Here is a 25,513-nt window from a genome sequence, read left to right as displayed (position 1 = left end):
GGGGAGAGTCTTTTAAAATCCTTCCCAGTTGGCTACTTTGGTGATTCTTACAGATGCCTCCCACGTTCAACTAAGAGCTCTTATTGTTTTAAATTTATATCTTCTGTTTGTTGCAGTGTTTACCAATTATAGAGTTATCATAGCTCTTAAATTGTCTAAAATTGCAGGTACCCTGAGCAGAAGGGAATTTAACATATAGAATGCATGACATCAATGTGCAAAGCTGCAGAGCCAAGTTTTCTTGGGGAGGGGAGGTATCTGCACTCTGGCTACAGCAATGTCAGAAAGTCTGGGCTTGGGAAAGTATTCTGAATCCAAGCTGAAGTGTCCCTGCTAGTTTGGGTTTATTACCATTGTATAATAGTAAACAGGCAATAAACACCAACACCTTTTATTGCCCAAACAGGCATTGTTTTCCCTGCCATGTCCTCCTCCCTTCTTCCAAAAGATGTGCTGTGTGCAGGTGTGCTTTATGGTCTGGGCATTTTTTTACTACACTTTTCCTTTATTTGTTTTTCTACTGAGTTCCTGCTTTGTCGTATGTAGAAAGGTGCCACTAATGTAGTGGCCATTAACAGTCATATTTTAACATTATAAAAATTCCTTTTTTTCCGAGCCTTTTCTGTCATGATTGTGTTAATGAGTTTCCTGCTCCCCGACATGGCTACTAGCTAGGAAAATGATAGGGTGTGATTTTGGCTAGGACAAGAAAATTGCAAACACCTGAATGAACAAGAAGTGTTTGTCCTCCTGAAAACAGACAAGAACAGCACAACTGAACAGTGGACCAAGCTGGTACTGAATCCTAATCCAGCCTTGTACATCTTGTTTCTTTTCTCTACACAGGAAAACAACACAGAAGATAGAGACACACTCATGTTATTAAGGTAGGATGAAAGCACCTGTTATTTAACTCCTTGATGGAAACTTTGGTATCTCACTACTAATCTGTATAATATACTTCTATAATGTAATAATAGCTTGTTTGTTGGAGGAATAACCTAAAAAGTGAAACTTATCAAAGTCTTAACACTGATGTATATCAGCTGTAGACAGATAAATGAAGGCCTGGAAGGCCAGTGTTAGCACTTGACCCTCAAAAAAATGTATTCTTTATTCTTGGGTGGGTTGTTTGGGTTTTTTTTCAGTATGCCTCTAATCTTTTATTCTACTTATACATACCTATATCATGGGTGACATGTTGGTATTTCTTAACCTGCAAGGAAGAAGTGCCTACTTTTAGATATTGTTTCATGTTCTTGCACTGGTGCAGCAGTGCACCAGAAGGCTGAGATGCTATCAGAATAAATATATCAATAACTGTGTGTGCTTAGTCCTGGGAGGAGGGGGCTAGCAGGGAACTCAGCATCATCAAAGCTTCTTTTTGGAGAGGTTTGGGGTGTGCAATGGCTGTGCTTTATGCAGATGGCTAAGTTTTCTGGAGACAGAAAAACTGATGTCTTAACAAAGTTGAAATTCTTTGCTGTGTTTCTGTCAGAAAAAAATGGTGTTTATGAGAATTGCATTTATGTAAACAAAGAGTATTATGTTATACCCCAAGACTAGATTTCCTTGCATCATTTCTCCAGCATTTGACTTGTCTGACCACAGGGCCATAGCTTAGCCAAAAAATTTCTTAAGGGAATATTTTTACCTATAAAGCTTAAAAACACAGTAATGCATTCCCATCATTTTGGAGTAAAAATACGTGGACTAAGCTAATAGCCACTGGAAAATCATGGTACACGTTCCAGTCTTTTAGTTTTTGTGAGTTTTGTTCTGAGATTCCACTGAAACACCATAATGGAGGCCAAGTTCATTGTGCTCTGCAGTGAAAAAGACAAGGAAAAGATGTTATGGTTCAGAGCAACTTCAAGTATTTCCCAGATATTTTGTAATGCCAGACGCTGCTGAACTATCCCACTTAATATTCTGCTTGCTTTGCCAGAAATGCAGCAGATTAATAAACCACATTAGTTAGGAAATAGCTTTCTGAGAGAACTAGGAAAGATAATTCAAGGATTTAGACAAAGCTATTGAAGCAGAGACAAGCTGGCATTTCCCAAAAGCTAATCAAATGGTAGTAGAGCAATATAAGGTAGTATAATACATCATGTGGGGACAAAAGTCAAGGGAGAAGATTTCAAAAGATACGATCTCTTATTTGCCAGCAGATAGTGCGTCCCAATGTTGAGCCTTTATCACCATAGAAATTACGAAGTACTGTTGAAATAATAGTCTGTTCTGTGAGAAGGCAACTTCTAAATCATACTGATTGCTTAGGTCTGGTGGAGGACTTGCATGTCGTCCTAACTCATTTCTGGATCTGACATAACAGTACCGCATTCAGTAGATAATATGATTTCTGGGCATTTTTTCAACATTTCTGATTATAATGGAACAACTGGCAATTGTTTTTCTCTGATCACACTGAATTTAAGTCCTTCCTATCTTACACAATTGGTAATTAATGGTTTGCATGTTCATCCAGTTTTAAAACAGCTGAATCTCAATATCTGCAATGAAAAAAAGAAAAAAGCTAAAAAAAATTTAAAAAGTATGCCTATGAATGTATTTCATAAATAATGGAAAATATCAACAAGGAGACTGGAAATGCTCAACTTCAAGCCCACTGGAATTAAGGCATTCTTCTCAGGGATTTAACTTCAAATCCCTTGGGACACAGAGTGAAATTAAAGCCAAGTTTTCTATCTTGAGTTTGTGCCATATGTTGGATTTAAAAAAAAAATGTATCATGCTGAAATATTTTTTTGTGAATCCATCTGCCATGATTTTGTCTTGCTAACTGGAATTTTTGCAGAAAATTCAAACCTAATTTATGTACTCTCAGGACAGTCAGATTTGCATTTCTTAGAGAACTTAACATTCACTGGTGTTTGTTCTTTTACAACCAAGGTCTGGTGAAGATCAGCAAAAACCAATGTTTTCAGGAAAATGAATTTGACTAAGCTTGTCTTGGAAGCAGTGCTTTATTATTTGTTTACTAGTAATCAAGCAAGTGGGCCAGTTGCTGATGTGAACTTCCCCAATTGTTTGCTTTCATTTAAACACAACCAGGCAAATGCTGTTGGTAAATACTCACTTTGCAAACCCTCAGGTCATTCAAAGGTACCAGTTATGAAGCTGTAACCTCAGCTGTTTGTTACTACCACTCTGCTGGAGCGAAAATACATAGTAATTTGCTTCTGGGAAAATAAGATGAACTAATAATTTGACCACTTAGTTTGACTTAGCGTGGCGCATTCTTATCTGAGCAGAGAATGCAGCACCTAAATGAAGTGACCTGACCTCCAGCCTGCAGGGACAATACTTGTGTTCAACAATATTGTTGGCTTAAAAAAATTATCTAATGTCACAAGAAAGTTGCTTCTGAAACCAGCTCTTAGATGGTGCAATCTGCCACCCAAAAGGTGTATACTGCATCAGGACAAATACTCGTGAAATAAATGTGTAGAAGAGATAGCCATAGCCTCAATCTGCTGTGATGGGAATAGGTACTGGAATTAAGAAACCTGCTGGATGTACTGTGAAGCTTAGCTTACTGATTCAGAACCAGAGTGTTGGTATTCAGTTACCAAAAAATCACCTTTCTATTAGGACTAAGCACAATTAAGTGCTACAGAGATTTTCAGTAAATACATCAGGAAAGAAAGGCGTTATCAAGATTACGTGACTGGAAAGGACAGTAAATCTACTTGAGCTTTCCAAAACTCATGACTAGCTCTGAACTGAGAGTAAGACTAATTACTGTGCACCTGCCTTCACATCAGTGACCTTAAATGTGTTATTTGTTGTTTAGTACACCTCTATGGTGTTGCTAGTTTCTCTTATAGTATAAGCATAGCATAAACAGGATGATGGTTCCCTTTTGCGGTTACTTACTACCTTTTTCTTATCCTGTGGTCTTTTATTATGGAACTAAAGCTTGTCCTGATAATTTAACTTTTATCCAATTTCTTTTACCATGGAAAAGTGAGGATGACTCACACTTTTGACTAACAGGATAGACTTCTGTTACTTTAATTTTGCGTAACAGGGGTTGTCTTACATTTAGCTGGTTTAGTGTTATGCCCTTTTAAAGTAAATCAGTGTGCTACCACAAGATACCTATTAACTGATTTTCTGTTTTGTTTTGTAGAAGCTTAGCTTGATTGCAAACACAAATCTGTCAGGTTGGAAATCTGATATACAGAAATGTGTTTGATTGATGTTTATCAGTGTGCTTGGACGGGCCATTATAATCCTTTTAAATTAAGTTTGTTATTAAGAGCAACTGAAAGTTGCTCTTGGGGACTTGTCTTGGGGACAAGACTTCTCTTGGGGACAGACTACTAGCATATATAGGATACTAGAAATGCCTCAGGATGTTTTACTTTTGGGAAGAATTATGGCAGATTCATCCTCCTGGGCTCTGTTTGTTGTTAGTTCTTTTCATGTAAAAGGTAACTGTTAAATACCTTTTAGATTTACCAACTGGTTAGATATACCAGCTCTGCAGGCTAGATTCAAGGATAACTGCAGCTGTCCTTGAACCCCGTGGCACCACACTATAACAGGGCAGTGTTACTAGTATGAATGTACATGATGCTAAATACCTTTGAATCTAGTAAGCACAAGTAGAACTGTTCTTGTTATGGAAAACTGGTCTTTTGTCCTGCCTAACCCCACTATGCACCTCCCAATGCCAATATAATCCTGGTGTCTTATTTGAAAAAGTTGTGCAAAGTAACCAGAGAGCTCAGAGTATAAAATATTAGCAATATAAATGTCATACCTTGTGCCACCTATCAAGAAAGTTTCATTAGGAACTGTCTAGGGATTAACAAACTAACAAGTTCACAAAGAAAAGTTTGAAATGGATGAAGTGTATTTTGAAGGAAGGGATCACAAGGCTGCTGTTTTATTTCCCTCCTTCACTCTCCTAATACGCTTTTCATAAAATATACAAATGCAATGACAATTTATAGTGAAGATCAAAGATGGCAAAACTGATGAGCAAAGGCAAGTGTGTAATAAAACTTTCCAGAGTATTTTTTCTCTGATCAGATTTTTTTCTGATCATACTTTAAATTTTAAACTGAATTTTTTGTCTTTGATTCAGAAAAGTTGGCCAAGGTTTGGAAATCTGTGGCTATGCAGTAGCCTTGAGACACCAATGCATCTTGCAGCACACTGGAATTACTTTTTAGTGGTTTTTTTTCTTATGTACAAAATACAGGAAATTAAATATATATATATTTTTTTTTATTTTCTTGGTAAGGGAGATAATGATGAAGACATATTAATCAGCAAATGCTCTTGGCTTTGCTTTAGTCTCCAAAATACTCTTTTTATATCCTCTACGTGCGAATTTTAAAGACACCGACTGTTTTGTGTATCTATCCACATACATACTTATGTACACAGGCTTACTTTGGCACTAGCTAAAGTAATGTAAAATTCTATATGATGCTTTTTTGCTTTCATTTTGAGAGTAGGTGTAGTTTTTCTTCCACTTTTTCTGCATGATATGGATTAAACCAAAATAAACCTGGTTAAGGGACAATGCATCCACACAGCCTTTTATACTGGCTTGACTAAATAATCTTAATATTACTTCCCCATTGTGTGCATGTGCACTCTTACTCCAGAGTAATGTGTAATGCGGTGTGCTACCACTGTTTCAGCTTCATCATACCCATTTAGAAGGACCTGTTTCATTGCTCTTACTGCTACTCCACTGTTTACACTCATCTTTTTTACTTTTTTTTTTTTTCCGCAGTCATATTGTTAACAATAATTCTTTCTGTTTAAACAATTAGGCTGGTCATGTGAGAGCAAGTCCAGTCATTTTGGGCATTGCCTGTAGGGATAGATCCAGACTAAGCAGATGCAGGCACATCTTCTCTAATAGATCATCATGAATGATTATAGCCAATGTGACCCACTTTCCAGAGTTAGCTCGGTTCTGCTGTATCCATGCACGTGTATGTGCACTTTTTAGTCCTATATATTGATACTGAGTATGCAGCAGGGAATGAGGATGCAGACATAAATAATGGAACTACTCTTTCTAAGTAGCATTGTGCCAAATGTCAAGCTTTCATTTTTAACTTTCACTTGAGAAGAAAAAGGAAGGAAATGCTGAGTATCTTCCAAATGAAAGAGAACAGTCCTCATCCAGTCTCTAGTAAAATTAAAGCCAGTAACAACTGACATGTGTGCAAAATCCTTGGGAAGTGTTGTCAGCAATCATTGTAAATTGTAGTTCACTGGGTTCATTTTCAGCATTTGGAGTTTGACAGTAGAACACTACAGACTTTTTAGGTTACTGCATTTTAATCTGCAAGTATAATTCTCTGAATTTACCTCATTTCCCCTTAAAAGCAGTCATTAAAATTTGCTAACATTTCACCCTTTCTTCAGGGTGCATGACAGACTGAGGAAATAGCATTTTTCCAGAATTTATGCCAAATCAAAGTTTTACCTTAATTGCTGTCAAGTAGCTTATTATTCTCCCAGCTGTAAAGCAGGTGTCTATATCTCAGTATAACTAGTGCTACAGTAAACTGAATGAGGCAAGTTCTAATATCCCTGAAAGCTGAAACAACTTTGAGGATCATGAGTCCTATCAGCTGCATGGGTGGAGCTGGAAATACAGAATTACATGAACTGCTTCCTCGTTGATTTCTTATGAAAACAGAATTTATTTAACCTAAGAGCTTTGGGTAGTCTATGTAAAAAGACAAGTCAGCCCGGTTTACACTAGGGACAGTGTTGAGCTGCAAGATTCCAAATTCCTCCCAAGTCTGAGGCTGGGCTTGCTTTACTTCCGACTTATGCAGTCCATCTCTCGTATCAAACAGCAACGTTTCAGTGCTGGCATACCTGGGCACCTTTCTAAACTGCTCTGGAATAACAGGGCTACATTTCTGATCCAGCTGGTGATGTGTCTTGACTGGGAACTGAATAGGATTACCTGGGGCAGTAGATGCTTTAAGAGTGAAAGTTGTATAAAACACCAGAGAGAACAATTTTGTATTAAAAACCAGGGGTTTTTTCTTAACTTGAGGTAATTGGTAACTGTCTCTTGTTGGAGTGTTACCTATACTAGTGTAACTGCAGGTTGTGTATCTATTTAGAAATGTTTTATGATGGCATGTAACTTGCTAAGGTAAAGTTACGTTCACTCTTAGCTCTTGATAGTTATACTTAAGGAATAAAATTGTTTTCCAGAGAAACTATAAGCCAGTTATGTCAATGAGGGAAAAAATGCTGGAGAATAGAGTCAAGAAGCATGTTCTCAAGTCAGAGCCCTTGTTGCGAAGAACAGATTTCAAACATATGTTAAATATACTTTAAATTACAGACTTAGATTCCTCTGTCTGTAACTTCAAATACCTTTAAGCCTTTTTTTCTTCTGAATTTTTCTCTCTTCAACTGTTGCCGAATCAAACCAAATCTGCCTGTGGTGTGAGAATTGCTAATTGGGCTTTCTAATTACCATAAAATTTGTCAGTGCTTTATAAAGCATGTTGCTGTTGTGTGCTGCAGTGATAGCGTGATTAAAGCATATGCAAAATATATAAATAGCCAACTCTTTTTGGATGTACTGTTCCTATCTTTGGACCAGCTCTTGGCTTCAGGGATGGGGTCATTCTGGTGTTAATGGGCAGTACAAAGGCACGTGGAGCAGGGGAGAGGGAGGGCTGACTGTCTGGTTCTTTATGCACCATTGCTGCCAGCGTAAGCAGCTATGGTAATGCAGCCTGGTACTGGGCTCTGCTTTTGGAGCAGTTCCTTAGCTTTAGAGGGAGATAATGAGTAAATCTTTCTTCACACAAGAAGGGTATGGAAGTGTCTCAGAGCTGATTTTATTTCCTGCTGAAACAAAGTTAAGCAGCAGAACACTGCAACTAATTGAATTTATCAGCTTCCTACCCTAGCTTCAACATCTTACATTTTTTATGACTCAGACTGCATGGAAAAGGTGGTATGCAAAGATTTTTTCATAAAATGAGCGTTGTAAATATGGAATATTTTAGGTTTTGTTTTTAGTTTTATGGTCAAATACATTTTGCACTTTATATGGTCTGTTGTTTTGAGAAATATTGAAGACCTGTATTGTCCATTGACTTTGTTACTGTCCTGCAGCTATATCTTTGACAATGGCTGAGCCTGGAAAATAACAGATTATGAATTTGACTCCCTTCTCAGAAATAGCACTTAAGATCTGTGGTTTTCTTCTAGTGTGACATTAATGCTGTTTGTGACACAGCAGGACTGTCAAGAGAATTTGAAAATTAGAGGATATGAATCATCATATAAACAGTGGTAATGTTATTTTCCACGACTACTGGTCCGTGATGTAACTCTGGATCAGATCGTGCTTTATTACCAAGAAAAGAAATTCAGTGGGTTGGGAAAGAAGTTCCCTCATACTCCTTGATGCTTTCTTTGGTACCAGAAGCCATTTAGCTGTTTAATTCTATTTAATTATTTTGGAGTATCAGAATCCTAGAATAGGAGGTTGGAAGGGACCTCAAGGATCATTTGGTCCAACCTTTCTTGGCAAAAAGCACGGTCTAGCCTAGATAACACCCTGTCCAGCTGCATCTTAAATGTGTCCAATGTTGGGGAATCCACCACTTTCCTGGGGAGATTATTCCAATGGCTGATTGTGCTCATTGTGTCCAGTCAGAATCTCCCCAGGAGTAACTTAGACCCATTATGCCTTGTTTTTTCCATGTGACTCCTTGCAAAAAGAGAGTCTCCATCTTCTCTGTAGCCACCTTTTAAGTACTGGAACATAGTGATGACATCATCCCTAAGCCTTCTTTTCTCAAGGCTGAACAAACCCAGTTCTCTCAGCCTTTCCTCACACAGCAGGCTTCCCAGTCCTGTGATCATCTTGGTGGCCCTTCTCTGGACCCTCTCCAGCCTGTCCACATCTTTTTTTTTGCATAGTGGGGACCAAAACTGAACACAGTATTCCAGGTGTGACCTGACAAGCGCTGAATAGAGTGGGATCATGACTTCTTTACCTCTGCTGGTGATACCCTTGTAAATACAACCCAGCATCCTGTTGGCTTTCTTTGCTGCAGCAGCAAACTTCTCACCCATATTGAGCTGCTTGTCCACCAGGACCCCCGGGTCCCTTTTCCACAGAGCCGCTCCCCAGACAGGTAGATGCCAGTCAGTGCTGCACTCCTGGATGATGTTTTCCCAGGTGCAAGACCTTGCACTTGTCCTTGTTGAACTTCAGCAGGTTCTTCTTAGCCCACTCTTCCAACTTGTCCAGGATTTCCTGCAGGGTGGCTATCCCTTCTGAAGTGTGCACTTCCCCACTCAGTTTGGTAATTTAGTAGTTGAGAGTAACGGCACAGAAACCTGAAAGAAACCCCTCTTTGCAAAGGAGACCAGAAATGCTAGTTATTTATTGCAAAATACTGCAAAACATTTCCAGAGAGGATAGATGTGGCCAGAAAAGATGTTCCTATTAATTTCTTTCAGATTGCCGAAGAGGGGGTCATTAGGCCTGCTAATTAATTGTCAGGTTTAATGAGATATTCTAAACCTAGAATTCGAAGGCATTTCTAAACCACTAGCAATATACAAAGCCTCTGATTTTGCCTTATATTTCATTAAACAATTATTAATTTATTCTAATATTTCAACTTCCCTGCATCCCTAGCATATTTGAGTCGAAATGCTGTCTGTTTGACCTTCTTGTGATCTGAAGATTCAATTGTAGTTAACTTCAATGAAATAACTGAGTTAATTTTTTGCTTTTTATGAAGTAGTGAAATAATTTTGGTGGCTAACAAAAAAAATTATTTAGCATTGCTTTTCACTCACAGTCCTGAACATTTGTGATAAAATATTTATGGGGGTAATTAACAGGATGAAGTCTATAATATTTTGATATGACTAATGGGGAATGCTGTGGAGGTTTTTTCTAATTAATGGGGCAACCATTTTCTTTTACCACTTACATGGTTTGAAGGCAAGGTTTTTATTCTGCAGAGAACTTTTGTTACCAAGTAAATGTCCCAATACCTTCTTTTCACATGCCACAGGCTTTTGCCTGGAAGGAATGTGGGAAAACATTAGTAAAAGCCCAGATTCCTGATGTGAGGAAAGGGGACCTCTTTCAGTATATGTTTTGTGCAATGGATGATCCATTGATACCGTCTGAGTTTTATTAAGGCTCTTTGCAAACCGAAGTGGAGTTTTGACTTTACACCAATCCATATCTTGGCTATTTTGCTCTCATCCCTTTAAAAATAATTGTGTTTCGTTTATTTCTCAGACCATGTGGAACATGTCAATAGTCATCAAGTGAATGCCACTTCAATCCTTTTTTCCAGGAGATATACTGACTTAGTAGAGGTTTGCTAACTGTGTTAACACTGGGATCCAATGCAGTGGGCAGTATAACTCATCCAGCTCTTATACCTGGCTCGGGGAGGTTGGTGCATCCATGTGTGGGTAATATATCTTGGACAATCTGCAATTTAATAGTTAAGGTTGTTATTTTTTTCATTGACTGCTTCTTACTTTCTTTGATGTTGACGATTTTTGTATAAAACACTGACACTCATTTGCCACCTAGTTTTCCAAAGTATTTTCCATTTTCACTCAGGGCTTTCCAAAGCATTGGCATTTTAGTGTCATATATGTCACGTATGATTTTTTCCAAGTAATTTAGGGATATAGTGAAATCAGAGTATCTCTTAAAGCAATGATTATTTGTTTTCCATGTCCTATAGCCATGGCTTCAAAAGGAGTAACCACTTTTTCTAAAAAAAAAACAACAACCCAACCCAGTATTCTTCCTAGTACTTCACACTTTAGCCTCCATAAGAGCAATCTCTCTGAATTTCTGTTTGTTGAAATGGATATGTCAGTAGCAGCATTTTTCTTCCTAGGTTTGAAGTTCAGTAGTTTTCCATACACATAGCATATTCCTGAGTTAATGGAAAAATCATGCTGAGCTACTTCATATTGGCTAGCTTTGTATGTCACCTCTCATGTTTCTGTTGGCTGGCAAAAATGGCTGGTATTTTCTATTTATCAGTTCTTTTGACTCTCTTTCTGCAAAGCAATAAAGCTAATAGCCTGCAGGTGGAAGTCTTCAAATATTAAAAGGAAAAGATAGCTGATTACATTGAAAGCAGGCAAGCCTCCAATCACACTGCTGAAATGTGGCGTTTAAATCAACTGTGATATCTAATTTGTTTGATTTATGTGATGATTTTGAGAAATATTTTTATAACTGTGAGAATGCTGATACGTGGATCATTTACTCTTTTAATGTGAGCACAAATGAACAAATGACATCCTGACAGTTCTATGAAGCAAAAAATACATGATGAAATCTTGTTGGGTTTTAGATTTGCCATGAAAATGTTAGCTGTCTTTCAGAGAAAGCTCTGAGAAGTCTGCTGCTTACATTTCCAACATGGTTGCTCTAGAGACTGTATAAAACTGGTAACGGGAAGGACTATATCCTGACTGAAACTCAGACTGTAGCTTTATTTTTGCTGCCTTATGACTATGGATTCTTCCTTCACCAAAAAAAATCTTAGAACAAGTTCTAGCTAAGCCCTTATAATTGTCAGCTTTCATCCTCTACCATTTTCAGATTAAAACTGCAATGTAGCCACACAGATACAGAATCTCATTAAAACTGCATGCTGCAGATGTTTTCTCCTGGATAAATATCTTTCCCATATAATCCTTGATGTGCCAAAATGTTGCATTTTTTTGTCCATGTTCCCCCCTTAAGAAAATCAAATCAATGACTCCTTCACCATTTACCCTGAAGAGAAGCAAATTGATAGAGATTTTCAGGGGAGTACCCCAAATGTCCGTCTACCCCTCAGTTCTGTTTTGAATTCTGTATATTTTATTTTTCTTAATTCTTTGATGCAGAAAGTTTAGGTTTGCCTTTTTTCTTTTTTTTTCAAAATCACAATTTTGTATAAAAAGTACTTCCATTTTCTCATCTGTTCAACTACTGTACCCCTTCATAGTCCATAGCATCCTGTGGGAATGATTTGCATCTTGGTTTCTTGTTTTTCTTGGGTATTTTATTTTAAGAGATCTGGTCACAAAAGCAAGGACTGCCCTGAAAGGTGATAACAGGGTTTTAAATAAGCTGTATATAATTAAAATGGTAAATTGAATTTTTTTCTAGAATTCTTTTTTTTTTTTAAGAATATTTTAAGCCCTCTGCCATCTGAACACCTAGAAGACCATAGAGGATTTTATGAGACTTGTAAAAGCATAATACTGCCATGTCGGGAAAGCAGATGGTGCAAGTACAGTGTGGGTGGACTCCTGGATAATATCCATCTAAAGCATACAGACCCAGGTGTCACGAAATCCTAGAGAAAATACAGTGTAGTTTTGCCATGATGCTCATACATAGCTTTGTGTTGCCAGGTGGGGGGTAAATTTACACCTTGCTCCTGCCAAGGCTGTGATGTAGTCAAGGAAGGAGTGCATGAGCTGGAGCTGCGGCAAGCTTATGGACACTCTGAGCGTACAAACTCCAGGATGGGAGGAGGCACCCCTGTCCTGCAATTTAATATGTGATGGACAGCTTGTTTAGTCTCCCTTCAGTGGAGCTGAAAGGTGTGAGGCAGGTTAATGAAAATATTATGAAGTGGTCACCAAGAAAATATGGGTTTCTTACAAATGTTACACCAACATCCCACTTCATTCTCTCTCTTTGAAATAACTTTGTCTATTTCAGTCTTTTTTGAATGTGTTTGCTCAAAATGATGCCAAAAAAAGCTTTATTTTCAAATACACTTTAAAAGCAGCAAAGCATTTATTTTATTATATATTTACAGAGTGCATCAGTGGCTTGATTTACATGAGATGTTTGTTCTAAATGTTTTTGTTGTGTATGTTTACTTGTCTGTTGCAGTCTGGTAGCTGAAATTCTTGTATGAAATATGTAAAAGAACAGTTTTGGATTAGCTAACTCAAGTTAGCTGAACTAACATCAATGTGGCTGTAGAGACCCATGTAAGTTACAAAAATCACGTTAGGAGCTGATGAAATAACTCAGAAAGGGAGCCCATGCTGAGCTCTGACCTCATTACTGCAAAGTAAGAAGTGCTTGTAGTTGAGGTAACTAGTTTAAAATTAATTTGGCTTTATCTATGCGCTGTATTACGGTTGCAGCAGTGACCACAGCAGATGTGGTTGCATGTTCCCAGGAAAGTTATGCTAGAAATACTTGAAAATAACAAAATTAGAAACCTTTATGTTTAGTTTTTGTACTTTTTTTGTGAATACATCTAGCGATACAGTATCCACAGCTATATAAACCAATTTTTATGAGAAGCCTGACATTTTTGATTAATTTTAGGATAGATTTGAGCTTGTATTCGGTGCCTGTAATGTTTCTAGTTTCTAAATTTCTAGTGAGAAGATGGCTTTTTTTGTTACTTGATAACTACATGATCCAAAATTCAACTAAAGCTTTCTTTTTGACTATGGGAGAGCTTTGGGCTCCTTCTACAGTCTCCCTTTCATATTGTATCATAGAGCGTAAGGATAGATTTATCCATCTATGTTTATCTAGGACTTCCTGTTTTGTGTGGTTTTTATGTTGCTAAATCTTGCTTGTTAGGCAAAAACTTTTTGGCAGAGAGACTCATTCACACATTCCTGCTGACAAGGAAGGAACAGCTTCATTAAGAGGTGAGGCGATTCCGTTGCCTTTTTTGCATAATTGGAGAGATGACATTTCTGAACATTGATCAGTTCTGGTATTTGTTACACTATCATTCCTTATGCTAAATTTCAGTATTTAGACATATTTAGATACCATCTATGTATTTCCAGCTTTTTCTTCCGTGTGTTAAGGTGGACATAATGTTTCAGCTCTCAGTGAAGCCTTAAATACTTGTTTAATTGCTCAAGCCATATTTTACTGGAATGTCTTTTCTAACACTGTTAACATTATCATGGTTAGATGAGATTAAAATTCCATTAACAACATCTGCAAGTTCACACCTTAAGCACTGTTTTAACCCCTCAAGAGATCAATGTATCAATTTACACTGTAAGCACGATCTTGACAACCAAAAGCTTCTCTTTTTTCCCATTATATTCAGAGAGTACAGAAAATGGAGGAGAATGAGACCCTTGGGTCGATAATTTTCTCTTTTGAAACACATGCATAAATGCCAGTAATACTAATGGACCACATAAGTAGGTATTAAGGAGCAAACAGTGCATATGCTTTAGTACTGGAATCAATGTCTTATTCCATCTGACCATTGCCTATCAAGGAGGATCAAGGTAGTGGTGGGGGAGGAAGGATGGTTTACTTTTCCTACTGGTTGCATTTTGAACCAACTGGAAAACACAGGAAATAAAACTTCTAGAGACAAGGCTTTGAGTTGTTATATTTTCTGGTTCCCAGAGACAGAGCTCCATTTGGTGTGTGTTTTTGCTGGGAAATGGTCACTAGTATAAGAAACACAAAGGACAAAAGGAAAAAAATCTGAATATGCCCATTTTTAGGCGATCTCCTATCCTGATTGACGTAATGTTTTGTCTAGTTTTCTCAAGAACTAAAAATAATCTCACCGTGACATGGTTCTCCCCCAGCAAAGAATCTTTCTGAACTGTTCCAAACCCAAGGAATTTATAGCTTGCTGAAAGTTTCTAATGTGATATCTAAAACTAAGGCAATAAAACAGGTTCTCATTAAAAAAATAGACATGTAATATCACAGTTGGGCAAGAATGTCTGGTATAGGTGTCTCCAGACATGCTGCTGTCAATTGTAGGCTGCTAAATCACACTTGATACCAAAAGATGCCACGTATATCTCCCCAAGGTCATTAAATTAATGAGAATCCTCTCAGTACCTGACCACACTCAGAAAATAAGTGCCCCTCACTAAGACAGGCTGGTGGTGATTTACTGATACACAGTATTGTCTGAATTTCTGTCAATGCAATTTCAAGACTTTTTTCAGTATTTGCTATCAGTTGTTGTGTTTCTGTCTTGCTTAGATAGGAATTATAGATGCAATCTTAATTTGGCCTATGAATTGCCCAATTATATCATAGAATCATTTAGGTTGGAAAAGAATTGTAAGGTCATCGAGTGCAGCTATTAACCTGGCATGGCCAAGTCCACCACTAAACCACCAACTTAACCTTGGTGACACCTCCAAGCTTGATGAACCATCATCTTTGTTATTGTTTGGTGCTTCTTGCTGAGCCTCACACCTGTTATGCAAGGGCACCTGGGAAGATGGGGCAGTCATGGAGGAGACACGCCTGCTGCGTTGGGCAGGTACTTGTTGCCATTGCCACCTATCCCTTAAGTCACTGTGTTAAGCCAGGCAGAGAGAAGATAACAAATCCTCGATATCATGTGTCCTGTCTGCCTGTTGGGCCTGTCCCTACAGGGAAGGCAGGATGTGAATTCTAGCTTGCACATAAATATAAAAAAAAAGGGAGGCTTATGCCACCGCCATCAACGCTTTCAGGGATCCATAAACCCAGGGTTAGTTACAGGCTGCTTTGCGGAATCATTGAGATGTCACGGTTACATTGGCTGGGGTAAGAGCTGCCGGTGCCCCATCACTCTAAACAGTTGGGTTTAGTGCCTGCATGCACATCTCCTTCCCCGAGTCAACCCCTGAAACAGGCAGACTGCAGGATAAAAATCACTCCCTCTTTAAAAGCTTATTTCTCGGTGTATTCAATGCAATGGGTCTTTTCCACAGTGGAAAAAGCGTTACAAGGAGGGAAAAAAGGGTTGCTTAAGAAGAGCAGTCACACAAAAAAAAGAAAAAAAAAAAAGAACTCATTTAGAGAGAATGTTCATCTAATGCTCTTTTTTAAAGAATGCCAAGTGCTTTAGTGAGTTTTGGAATATTGTTTGAGGGAGGATAACATAGGCTAGCACATGCAGTTCTCCAGTGGCAAGTAGGACATGAAAGAGGAACCTTACCCAGTTTCCAAAAGTAATATCTAACAGTTGGCAGAAATTTACTTGTTAGGCTCAAAAATCCATTATATTCCTAAGATTAATGAATTAAAGGAGAGGACTAGAAAAAAGGATTGCTGCCTCAGAAATCTGATCTGATAAATTTGTATACCTTTCAAAAAGCAAAAATCAGAAAGTGTTAAAATATTGTAGTATATTTCACTATTTTGTGTGGAATGTAATAAGCAGATTAATAACAAAGCATTAAACTAAACTAAATTAACAGCTGTAGGTAAAACAAATAAATAAAAAGCCCTCAAAGTTACTGACTTGAATTCTGTCATACCTGGAACTTCCAAAGTATCAGTTTCCATATTTTTGACTCAGCCAGCTTCAGGTGTACATCAACTGAAAAACTAGCCACTATCATTGACAATGATGTGCCTTAACTCTGGATCCCAGAGAGAATTCCGTAATTAATTTGGCAATATCATTAGTTCATCTTCCAACTTTGGGTAACAAACTGGACACCAGCTGAGACCGTAAAGAATTTTTCTTCTCAAGTTTTCTGAGGAAAATCTTTGTTTTTGAAAGAGTCAATCTTTCAGGAAGGAGGCCTGTAGTTACTGTTGGCAAGTCCTTTGCACAGAGATCTTATAGTAACCAAGGTCAGATTCAACTTTGTCTTAGAAAGTCCAGATAAAAGTGTTTGCCAAATCTTTGAGATGAAAAAAAAATCCTTGAGATAGTATTGTCTAGTAACTTTAGAGTAGAGAGTGTTTGCTCCTCTTTGATAATTTTCTTGATCTGAAAATGAGGCAAACATAATTCCAGGTTCATGACATGCCTCTTTTCTGTTCTCCTTTCCTCGACCTCTTTCTTGGTACTGCCTTGGATTATTGGTGGGGGTTTTTATATGCCAAGTTCACTACAAATCTCATTCATTCCTGGGCTGAGGCAGATATAAGCTGGCTGACTCACAATTAACAAGCCCTAAAATCAATGAGCTATAAAATGCTTCTTTAATATTTGCGATGCAAGGGAAAAAAACAGTTTATCTGAGGATTTTAAAATATATATGTAATAAATATAAGGTAAGGAAAAACTTATACCTGTACATATGTTGTCCTGGCTTGTCCTTAGACAATGCAGTAGTTTCTAGTTTTGGTAAAACTTGTTTCTAAAATAACATCAAGGCATGTTTGGATGATACTGAGAAACACAAGTGCTGGAATTGAACAATAAATCACCTTGGGATAGTTGCCTTTGTCATTTTGTGATGCTTTTCTATTGCTTTTTGAGCATTTCTGTGTCTTGCTAGGTGTATTTCTCACATAAATACAGCAGTCTGTGCAGGGGACTAATGGAAAAATTGAAAGAGTGGCAGTGATGGCCTGGGTGAGTCTTTTCCATGGAGACAGTAGGACCTAACTGCTGTAGGAAGTTATATCCGTAGGTGGTACTTTTGCACAAAGAACACATGGAAAACAAACTGTTTACCCAAAAAATGCTTCTATAATTGGTATAAACATATTGCATGTGTTCACCAACATGTCTGTGTTTACAGAAAAATGAAAAAGATTAAGGCCCAGAATATGAATATGTAAAGGTCAAGTTCAGAAAATGTCAATTTCCAGAAACTGCAAGGCAGAAGAAATTTCTCAAGTAGTTTAACAAGGCTAGGTTTGCTTAGCAGAGAGATTTGTTTTAAAGTGTGTTTATTGTTTTGCCTCTTGGTAGAATTTCAGTGAGTCTGTAAATGTATGACAGTCACCATTCTGACTTCCACTTAAAGCGTGAAAAATGTACTTTCTTCAAGGTACTCATAATGGAGAATGATACACTGTTTGAAATGTTTTCATATTTTAAATACACTACTGATTTTTCTCCTCTACAAAAGAAAGCAATCTATTTTTAGTACTACTTTTAATGATCTCTGGTACAAATATGACCATTAACAAGCTGTTGCATCAGGAGTAAATGCAAGACTATCACTGGGTATCAGTGAAAAATAAGTAAAGGCTGATTGTATTAGGTCAGCCAGAGACATTAATGACTCCAGGACAACTGCAAAGGTCTCAAGATGTCAGTGCTTGTTCTTTTTATAGACAATGACAATAGAAAAAAAACCCCAAGAAACACAACACCAAACCATAAAAGACAATACTGCTGCAGTTCAAATGCTTTTCTTTGTCTGTTTATAAGAAAAGGCATTGTGGTAATACTTGAAAATGTGGAAAAAAAAACATCTGCGTAATTCTGGATTTAGATTTAGACATTTGTTATACTCAGGGAGTTCCAATATTAGTTTTTCTTTGTTATTAAGGTTGGCATAAACCTTAGCATCTGCGCTGTGTGACAACAGGATGTCCTTCATCACTTGGTATGTGTCCCTATTGTTTAGAAAATCTGAGATTTGTTTGTCACTCATCATGAGTGTTGATGTATCACAGAGGTGACCCTGCTGTTCCCCCTATGTGGTTTATCTCTGCTGATCAGCAGCACCATGTTTCCACAAATGTTATCAAATACAGTTAGAGAGAAAAATGTTGCCTTGTGCCTGAAGAGCTTTCCAAGCTGTGATGCACAAAGAAGGCACTGGTGATCTCTTGAGATCTTCTTTCTTTCAGTGTGCATGAAGTCCATTAAAATGATCTTTTTTTATTGAGAGCATGATGGCCTGCCAGCTGTTGTCAATTGTGAGGTATGTTTCCTTTGTGTTATTACATTTTTATTTCTGTTTGCAAGAGGTGATTAGTCCCAGATGCTAAAAGGAGGGCACAGCACATGCTGCATTAAGAAAGTTTTGCTGTGCTGCAGAGCGGGCAATGGCGTGCTTTGAACCCTTCCAGAAGCGAGCTGGGCAGTGAGACCACTGGTACACCAAGCCCTTGACCTTTCCAGTGGGAATACTGGTGATGCTGCCATTTAATCTGCAATATAGGGGTTTGGTGCCAGTGATGTGGGTGTTTGTCTGCTCTCAGGATGAGCTAGGGCTCTGGTGTGCATGGTGACAGAATTTCTTTCCACGTTTTCCAAAGCACTACTGTAAAAAGTGACATAGATAATTAGGAGCCAAAATCTCAATCATAGATCAATCGATCTGAACACCTAGCTCACTTATGAACTACTAAAATTCTATATCAAGCTGCCGTGAAGCTCTTTGATCCTAAAGGTATTAATCTCTTGCATAATTTTCTATCCTGAAGTCACTTATATGCTCCAGTGATGCAAATATCAGTAAGAAATGCATTTTATCACAACTGCAATGATGTAGCACAGGTCCTACTGGTGATCACGATACCTTTTAATGAAAAGTTAGGGAATAACTAAGCAGAGCAGAACTCTGAAGTTCTGCTTCTTCAGTGGGGTTAAAAATTGAAACATCAAAAAGCAGGGAGCATATATGTATGAGAAACATATAAGTGTATCTCTGTGTATGCGCGTGTGCATAAAGAATCCTTTTTCTTTCTTTTTTTTTTTCTAATCAGTGGGGTGCCAAAGATATTGTGATGAAGTTCCAGAATAGCAAACTAATTTTGGTCATTTTCTTGCAAATTTTTAGGAACTTACACTCTGTTCTTCATTTGCTGTTCTGCTTTTAGCTATTTTATTTCATGTTATTGAAAGACTTGCTTTATATTAGTATCTGTTTTAATGTCATCTTTCAAAAGTGTATGTTCTACATTGTATATATTTCCTCAGATGTGAGGTATCTTAAATATTGCTGAAAACCAAGCTGTGCACTATCAGCAACAAAATATTCATGAGAGTTTATCAGATTTTGGAACAACAATAGTTTGATTGACTTTGTTCATAAGTTATGTGCTTATAATCAAAGACTACTTTTAACTAGTGCCTTTAGAAAATAAGTAGAGGAACTTAATCAGAGCACTTCATAAAGTTTTGACTGTAATAAAAGGCAAAAACTACCCCCAAACCATTTTTTGCCTTTTATTACATTTATAGTAATAGTGAGTGTCCAGATGTGATACTGATCACAGATTACAGTGACTTCAATATTGCAATCAAATTTATGTAAAAAGAATGTTTTTTTTTCCAGAAGTTTTAGAAAGCTTTGAAATTCTTGGGAATCAGTTGACTAATCAGCTCTTACACGCAGAAGCAAAAATCTAATAATGCAAAGGAAATATATGCTACTGTTCTATTATGGCAGTTCATAATGTTTCAGACAGGTGCTCACTTTAAAGCCAAAGGAATAAAATGCAAGTACGATCTTCTTGTCTTCTCTCTGAATTGCTCCCTGTTTGCTTCTCTCATTATGCCAGCCTGTTTTTCTGTTCTGTCAGCTGTCTTACTTTGAGGTGTACAGTGAAAGAAAAAAAACCTGAACTCTGGAAATTCTTTCTCCTTCAGTTTGTCCATTACGATTCAAGTCATACTTTAGTATAATTGAATGAATAGTTTCAGGGTAAGAACTAATTATTTTCATTAAAAGCTTTCCCATTTTTTTCCTAAAATGCATGAGGGTTACAGTATCAGTTTCTCTCTGCCTCCTCCACAAAGACACTGCCTGTATCTTTGGATTTCTTGCTCGCACAGAACTGTGTGTTCCTAAAACAGATCTGCTGTGGATGCCAAAAAAGAAATGGAAAACCTATTTCTGACCTGGAGATGTTGGGCAGTGATGAGATGATAAAAATGGATGCCTGGCTTTCGTGCTGTTATTACCATCCTTTAGCTCCTACTAAGGAAACTTTGAAATGGAAAGCATTATTTAGTTTGTAGGAGCTGTTTTGAATGGTGACAGGCTTTTGAGAAGAACAGAGGTATCAGTGCACCAAAGCAGAACAGCAAAAGCTTTTAATACATTGGATAAAGCTCCCCTTCCCACAGTTTTTTGCACAGATGGTCTTGGGGCAGTGCCAGGAGCCTACAGGTGCAGAAGGCCTTCCCTTAGTCCTGATTCCCTTCAAGCAGCTCTCATACTCACAGCTCCTTGAACCCTGGATGTACATTGCTTTTTGCTTCTTGCCAGATGATTTATAAAGGTTTTGCCAGCCAACTAGAAAGCCTGTTGCAATCCCTTAAAACATCTTGTCTTATCTGGTAAGATATAGTCAGCTGAAGAAAAAAAATGCATGTTATAGCAAGTCCCAGAACTATTACTGATTGTTGTTGTTTTGCCCTATGGAAGAAGGTGAAGTAGCCCTGTGATGTTGCTATAGTAGCTGCAGTTCCTCTTCAGTGTCATCCTGAGAGTTACAAGGGCCATAAAGGCTACTCCAAAGACAGGCAGTGATTAATGTTACTATATTCTTAGACTCAGATCTGAAAGAAACCTCGGGAGGTCATCTAATCCATACTTTTGCCCAAAGGCAAACTCCACTTAAAACATTCCTTACAGACATTTGTCTAACCTGATCTCTTTACCAGAGGTGGAGATTGAGCAACATCCCTGGAGGATTTACTCCAGCACTTAACTAATTTGTCTCTCTCTTCTTTATCTTCAACTACACAGTGCTTTTTGTCATCTGTCATAGTTCCTTAGCTTTTGTGATGTGCTTATTTGTGAGGCTTGAACTGAAGGTAAGATAGGGTGATTCATACCTCCTAGATTAATTTAAAATATGAAAGCGAAGACTAAAGGAAAAGATACATTTCTTTTGCTTAAAGTTGATCAAATGAGTCCTCCTTGACTGGAGAATAGGTTAAATAGAACCACTTGGCTTCCAAATACATTTCACCTGAAGAAATATGAGCAAATTCTGCTTCTGAAGCACACCATGATGAATAATTTAGGAACTCTGTGACTGTTTATTGTACATAAAAGTATTGCAGGGGATAATATATCACTAGTTTGCACAGAGGTTTTATGTAATTTGGAATAGGATATATACTATACCCTAGCAGAAAATAATGTATGCTTGATGAAAATTAGCTGTCCAAGCATTAGTGGCTTTGTCAAAATAACAGATCAAAAATCTAATATGAAATTTGTGTTTTAATAGAAATAATGGAGCCCATCACTAGGACTTGAGAAAGTAGTTTATGCTTGCTCTGACAGTGTGGTGGCCATAAATTAGCTGTATCAATTTCCCTGAGAACATCTAGACAGGCAAACCAAGACTGCATTGCAGCATCTGGTAGCTTGGAGTATGCAGGGCACATTAGAGCCAAGGGGTGTGACAGCGGTTCTGCTCTGGTTATATGGGATGCAACTGTTGTATGCAAAGACCCGTACAGCTTTGGGTGCCTGAACACAGTGTCAGTTGGCCTGTAGCTGATTTGAGGTCATGCAGGACTCAGAGACAGGTCATATCACCCTTGTCACATTCAACCAGGGTGGTGTGTAGAGCACAGCTTGCTGTAATGTTAGGTGGCTTCAGAGCATGTTGCTTCTGGTTTTGCCTTTTAAAACAAGTATTCCTTTAAAAATATTTATAACAGTTGAGAAGCAAATAATTTTTATGTGTTTCTCTGTGCTTGTTGCTTATAAGAGTGTTATGCTAAGGTTTTTAGTAGTGACTGGGAAGATGAGTCAAGGTTTTCCATGAGGGAAGATCAAGACACATGTGATTCATCTGTCTGATGTGAAATATTAAGTGAAAATATCTACAGTATACCAGGCATGAAGAGTATCTCATTTGTTTAATTCACTGGGAATAATTTATTAACCAACACTTCTGATTTGTGTCAGTCAAAACTAAACTTCCATCTTGAGTTAATTCTTACTTTATGGCCCTTCTATTTCATTAGTGGATGTATGCTGGATTTGACCTTAAGACAGCTTTGTGAACACCGTTCTGTTTGATGCAATTGAGTGCTATTAGTATTCTTATGAATATCATTACTTCTAAAATGATGTTGGTTCTGAAAGTTGTTGCTGGTAGTAAGAATATTAAAATCAGTGCCACTGAAATATCTGAGTTCTGGTGCCAGTTTTAAATTTCTGATGCCTTTAATGTTGAATATTAGAAACTAAAATTGGATGCATCTAAATACATACTTACTCTTGTGATAGTTCTTTCTTTGCCCATGTGATGAGCTGACTGGAAGCAATGCAATTGCACTGTTAAACCAGGCTTATTACTTCCTTCTGTGTCACAGTGCTCTAAATAAAAGACTTCTATTTGGCTCAGATGACAAATTATAATCACAGATTTCTCTGCAAAATACTGTACAAATGTCTGTTTAGTAGCCTGCTGAGGGAGGGCATTGGCTGCTTTGTAGTATCTCTGTTGAATGGCACTGGGCTTTTCGGTTTGTCTCATAAAGCTGCTGTGAAAAAGATTGACACATCTTTGCCTCATTCTCCAGAAGATTATCCACTTCTGTCATTGGTGTGGTAAGACTAGGATAGGAGCTCAGGGTGTGACATCCCTCCCCTCAAGTGATGAAAAGATTTATTGAACATAGTGTCGCGGGTGGAGTGATTAACTTCACCCGTAAGACACAAGCAGTGAAATATTTATTGATATAAAACAGTGATTTAACAAAGTTTGATAGTGAATGCAACAGTGTTTTATGAGATTCGATGGCAAGGTACACTTGGTTATTTACTGCATAGAGGACAGGGTCAGACAGAATTGTCAGGGAGACCCTCCTGTTAAGTCACAAGGTTCAGAAAGTACTCCCTTGCTTTCTAAACTCCTTCTCAGAGAGGAGTCTAAGTGCGGCTGGATCCAAGCCTAGTCTCAGACTTGGTGAACAGTTTATATCTAAAGGATTATATATGCACAATTAATTATTTTATGTCACTTAGCTACAATATCAAAGTTTAGTATGCTATTAATCACTTACCAAGATCTGTTGCAGCAAGGAATCTCTAAACCTTGAGGAGTAACTTTGGGTGGGTGTCCCTGCTCAAGGGGAGATCCTGGCGTGCAGGGGCTCTTGGGCTGTCCACTATTTATAGAGTTAATTGACCTATAGTCATATTTGCACAGCACCAAAATGTCTAGGTCCCCATTCCAGACAGTGTTTGGCTGTGTTGCCAGCCATCCCCCAAAGTCCAGGTGCAACCCGTCACAACTCCCACTGACATTTATACGGTTTGAGTAGGAACTGGGGAGGGGGAAAGAGGGAGAGCACACCACCACACATGGCATTATGTGAGGATGGATTCAGAAAGCAGGAACATCACCTGAGCTCTTGAACTGCTCTTTCCTGTTGGCTGGCATTATGTCTCAAGTGAGACGTGATTACTGCTAGGATGTGTGAATCAATTTCAGGTCATCTCCAGCCAGAGGTTGACTTGGCTGTGTTTCTGTGCAAAAAATCTATATTTTAGTCAGAGCTCTACTGTGCCTTGTAAATAAAATAATATACTGACTAAAAAGTGCAGTTTTATGCAGATCACATTAGGTGAAAAGTTTATTACCTAATAATTCCCTAGTAATTTTTCTCTTCTAAGTTCGTTGAAATGTTTCTGTAATGTTTAAGTTTGGGCAATGGAATTCATGTGGGCAATTGGGTATCACTGAACTAAGAGATGCACCCAGAGTCCTAATCCTCCCTTGTGTTGAGTTATGGTACAAACCAGAACAGTTTAACAGGAGAGATCAGGAGAGCAGCCCACAGTTTGGGGCAAACCGTTTGGAGATGAACAGCCGAAGTGTGTATTCACACTCCAGGACAGATGGGTTGAGCTGTGATTCCCGGCACCGTTTGTGCACAAATTATGAGAACAGTGGGAGGTTGAGAGACTGAGAAAAGAAGTAGAGTCATTTTATGAGACCATTTCATATTTTTTTTCCTTTAAACAAAATTTGCAAATGGAAATGTTTTATTTTGCTTAAAAATAGGTACTGTGTTGGTACTTTTCTTTTTTCATCATTTTGCCACTGATGACTAACTGATGGAGTTCTGAACAAGCGTGGTTTTAGTTTAGTTCTAGAAACCCATACAGGGGTTGCTCTTAGGCACTGTATAAATTAGCTGGGTATATTCTGATGTCATGCATTAGCATTCAATAAAGTAAACGTTTTTAAAGAAAAAAACATCAATCCATTAATAAGTATTACTGAAGTATTTGAATCCAGCTGCACAAAAGTATTCAAATTAGAGAAAATGACTCATTTATGCTGCACCATTGAAAACATACTAGCTTCCAAATAAATTGGTACTCTAGTAACATCAAGTCCTAATTTACTTCTGTCCCCATGTCTCATCTGTCCTATCTGTTTAGCCTCTGTGATTGCAGATATGAATGTCTTCCAAACACTGAACATGCCACAGTTTCTGCCTCCATTTTCGAGTGAAAGCCTATGTGCACAACATCTGCAAATTAGGGCTGACAACAGGAGAGAACAAATTAAAATGTAAATCTGGCTGTGGCTGTTATAAATCAAAGTATAAATCATATACTCAGCTGAGGTAGTATTATATGAAAAAGTATTCAAACAATTCTGTAAATAAATGAATTTTATTTTTTAAGTAGCTTTTATCACATCCAGAAAGGACAATGAGTACTAAAATATTTCTTTTGAATTTTATGGTAATTCTAATTTTAATTCTAATCCAAGGTTTCATCAGTCAGTTCTGTAATTATTTCTAATTATGCCAAACTCACAGAGCTA

General features: G+C 37.7%; 1 protein-coding gene across 1 annotated transcript in view; it reads left to right on the top strand.

Annotated features, from left to right (window-relative positions):
- FAM13C (family with sequence similarity 13 member C) overlaps nt 1–25,513 on the top strand; it is a 126,949-nt gene that overhangs the window by 31,405 nt on the left and 70,031 nt on the right. The window contains exon 6 of the mRNA XM_014940508.1: nt 847–887. Coding sequence (XP_014795994.1) covers nt 847–887 — 41 coding nt within the window. The remainder of the gene's footprint in view (nt 1–846; nt 888–25,513) is intronic.

This window comes from Calidris pugnax, unplaced genomic scaffold (genome assembly GCF_001431845.1).
Source record: "Calidris pugnax isolate Ruff unplaced genomic scaffold, ASM143184v1 scaffold39, whole genome shotgun sequence".
NCBI classification, from domain to species: domain Eukaryota; kingdom Metazoa; phylum Chordata; class Aves; order Charadriiformes; family Scolopacidae; genus Calidris; species Calidris pugnax.
This window is presented reverse-complemented; position numbering and strand designations above follow the sequence as displayed.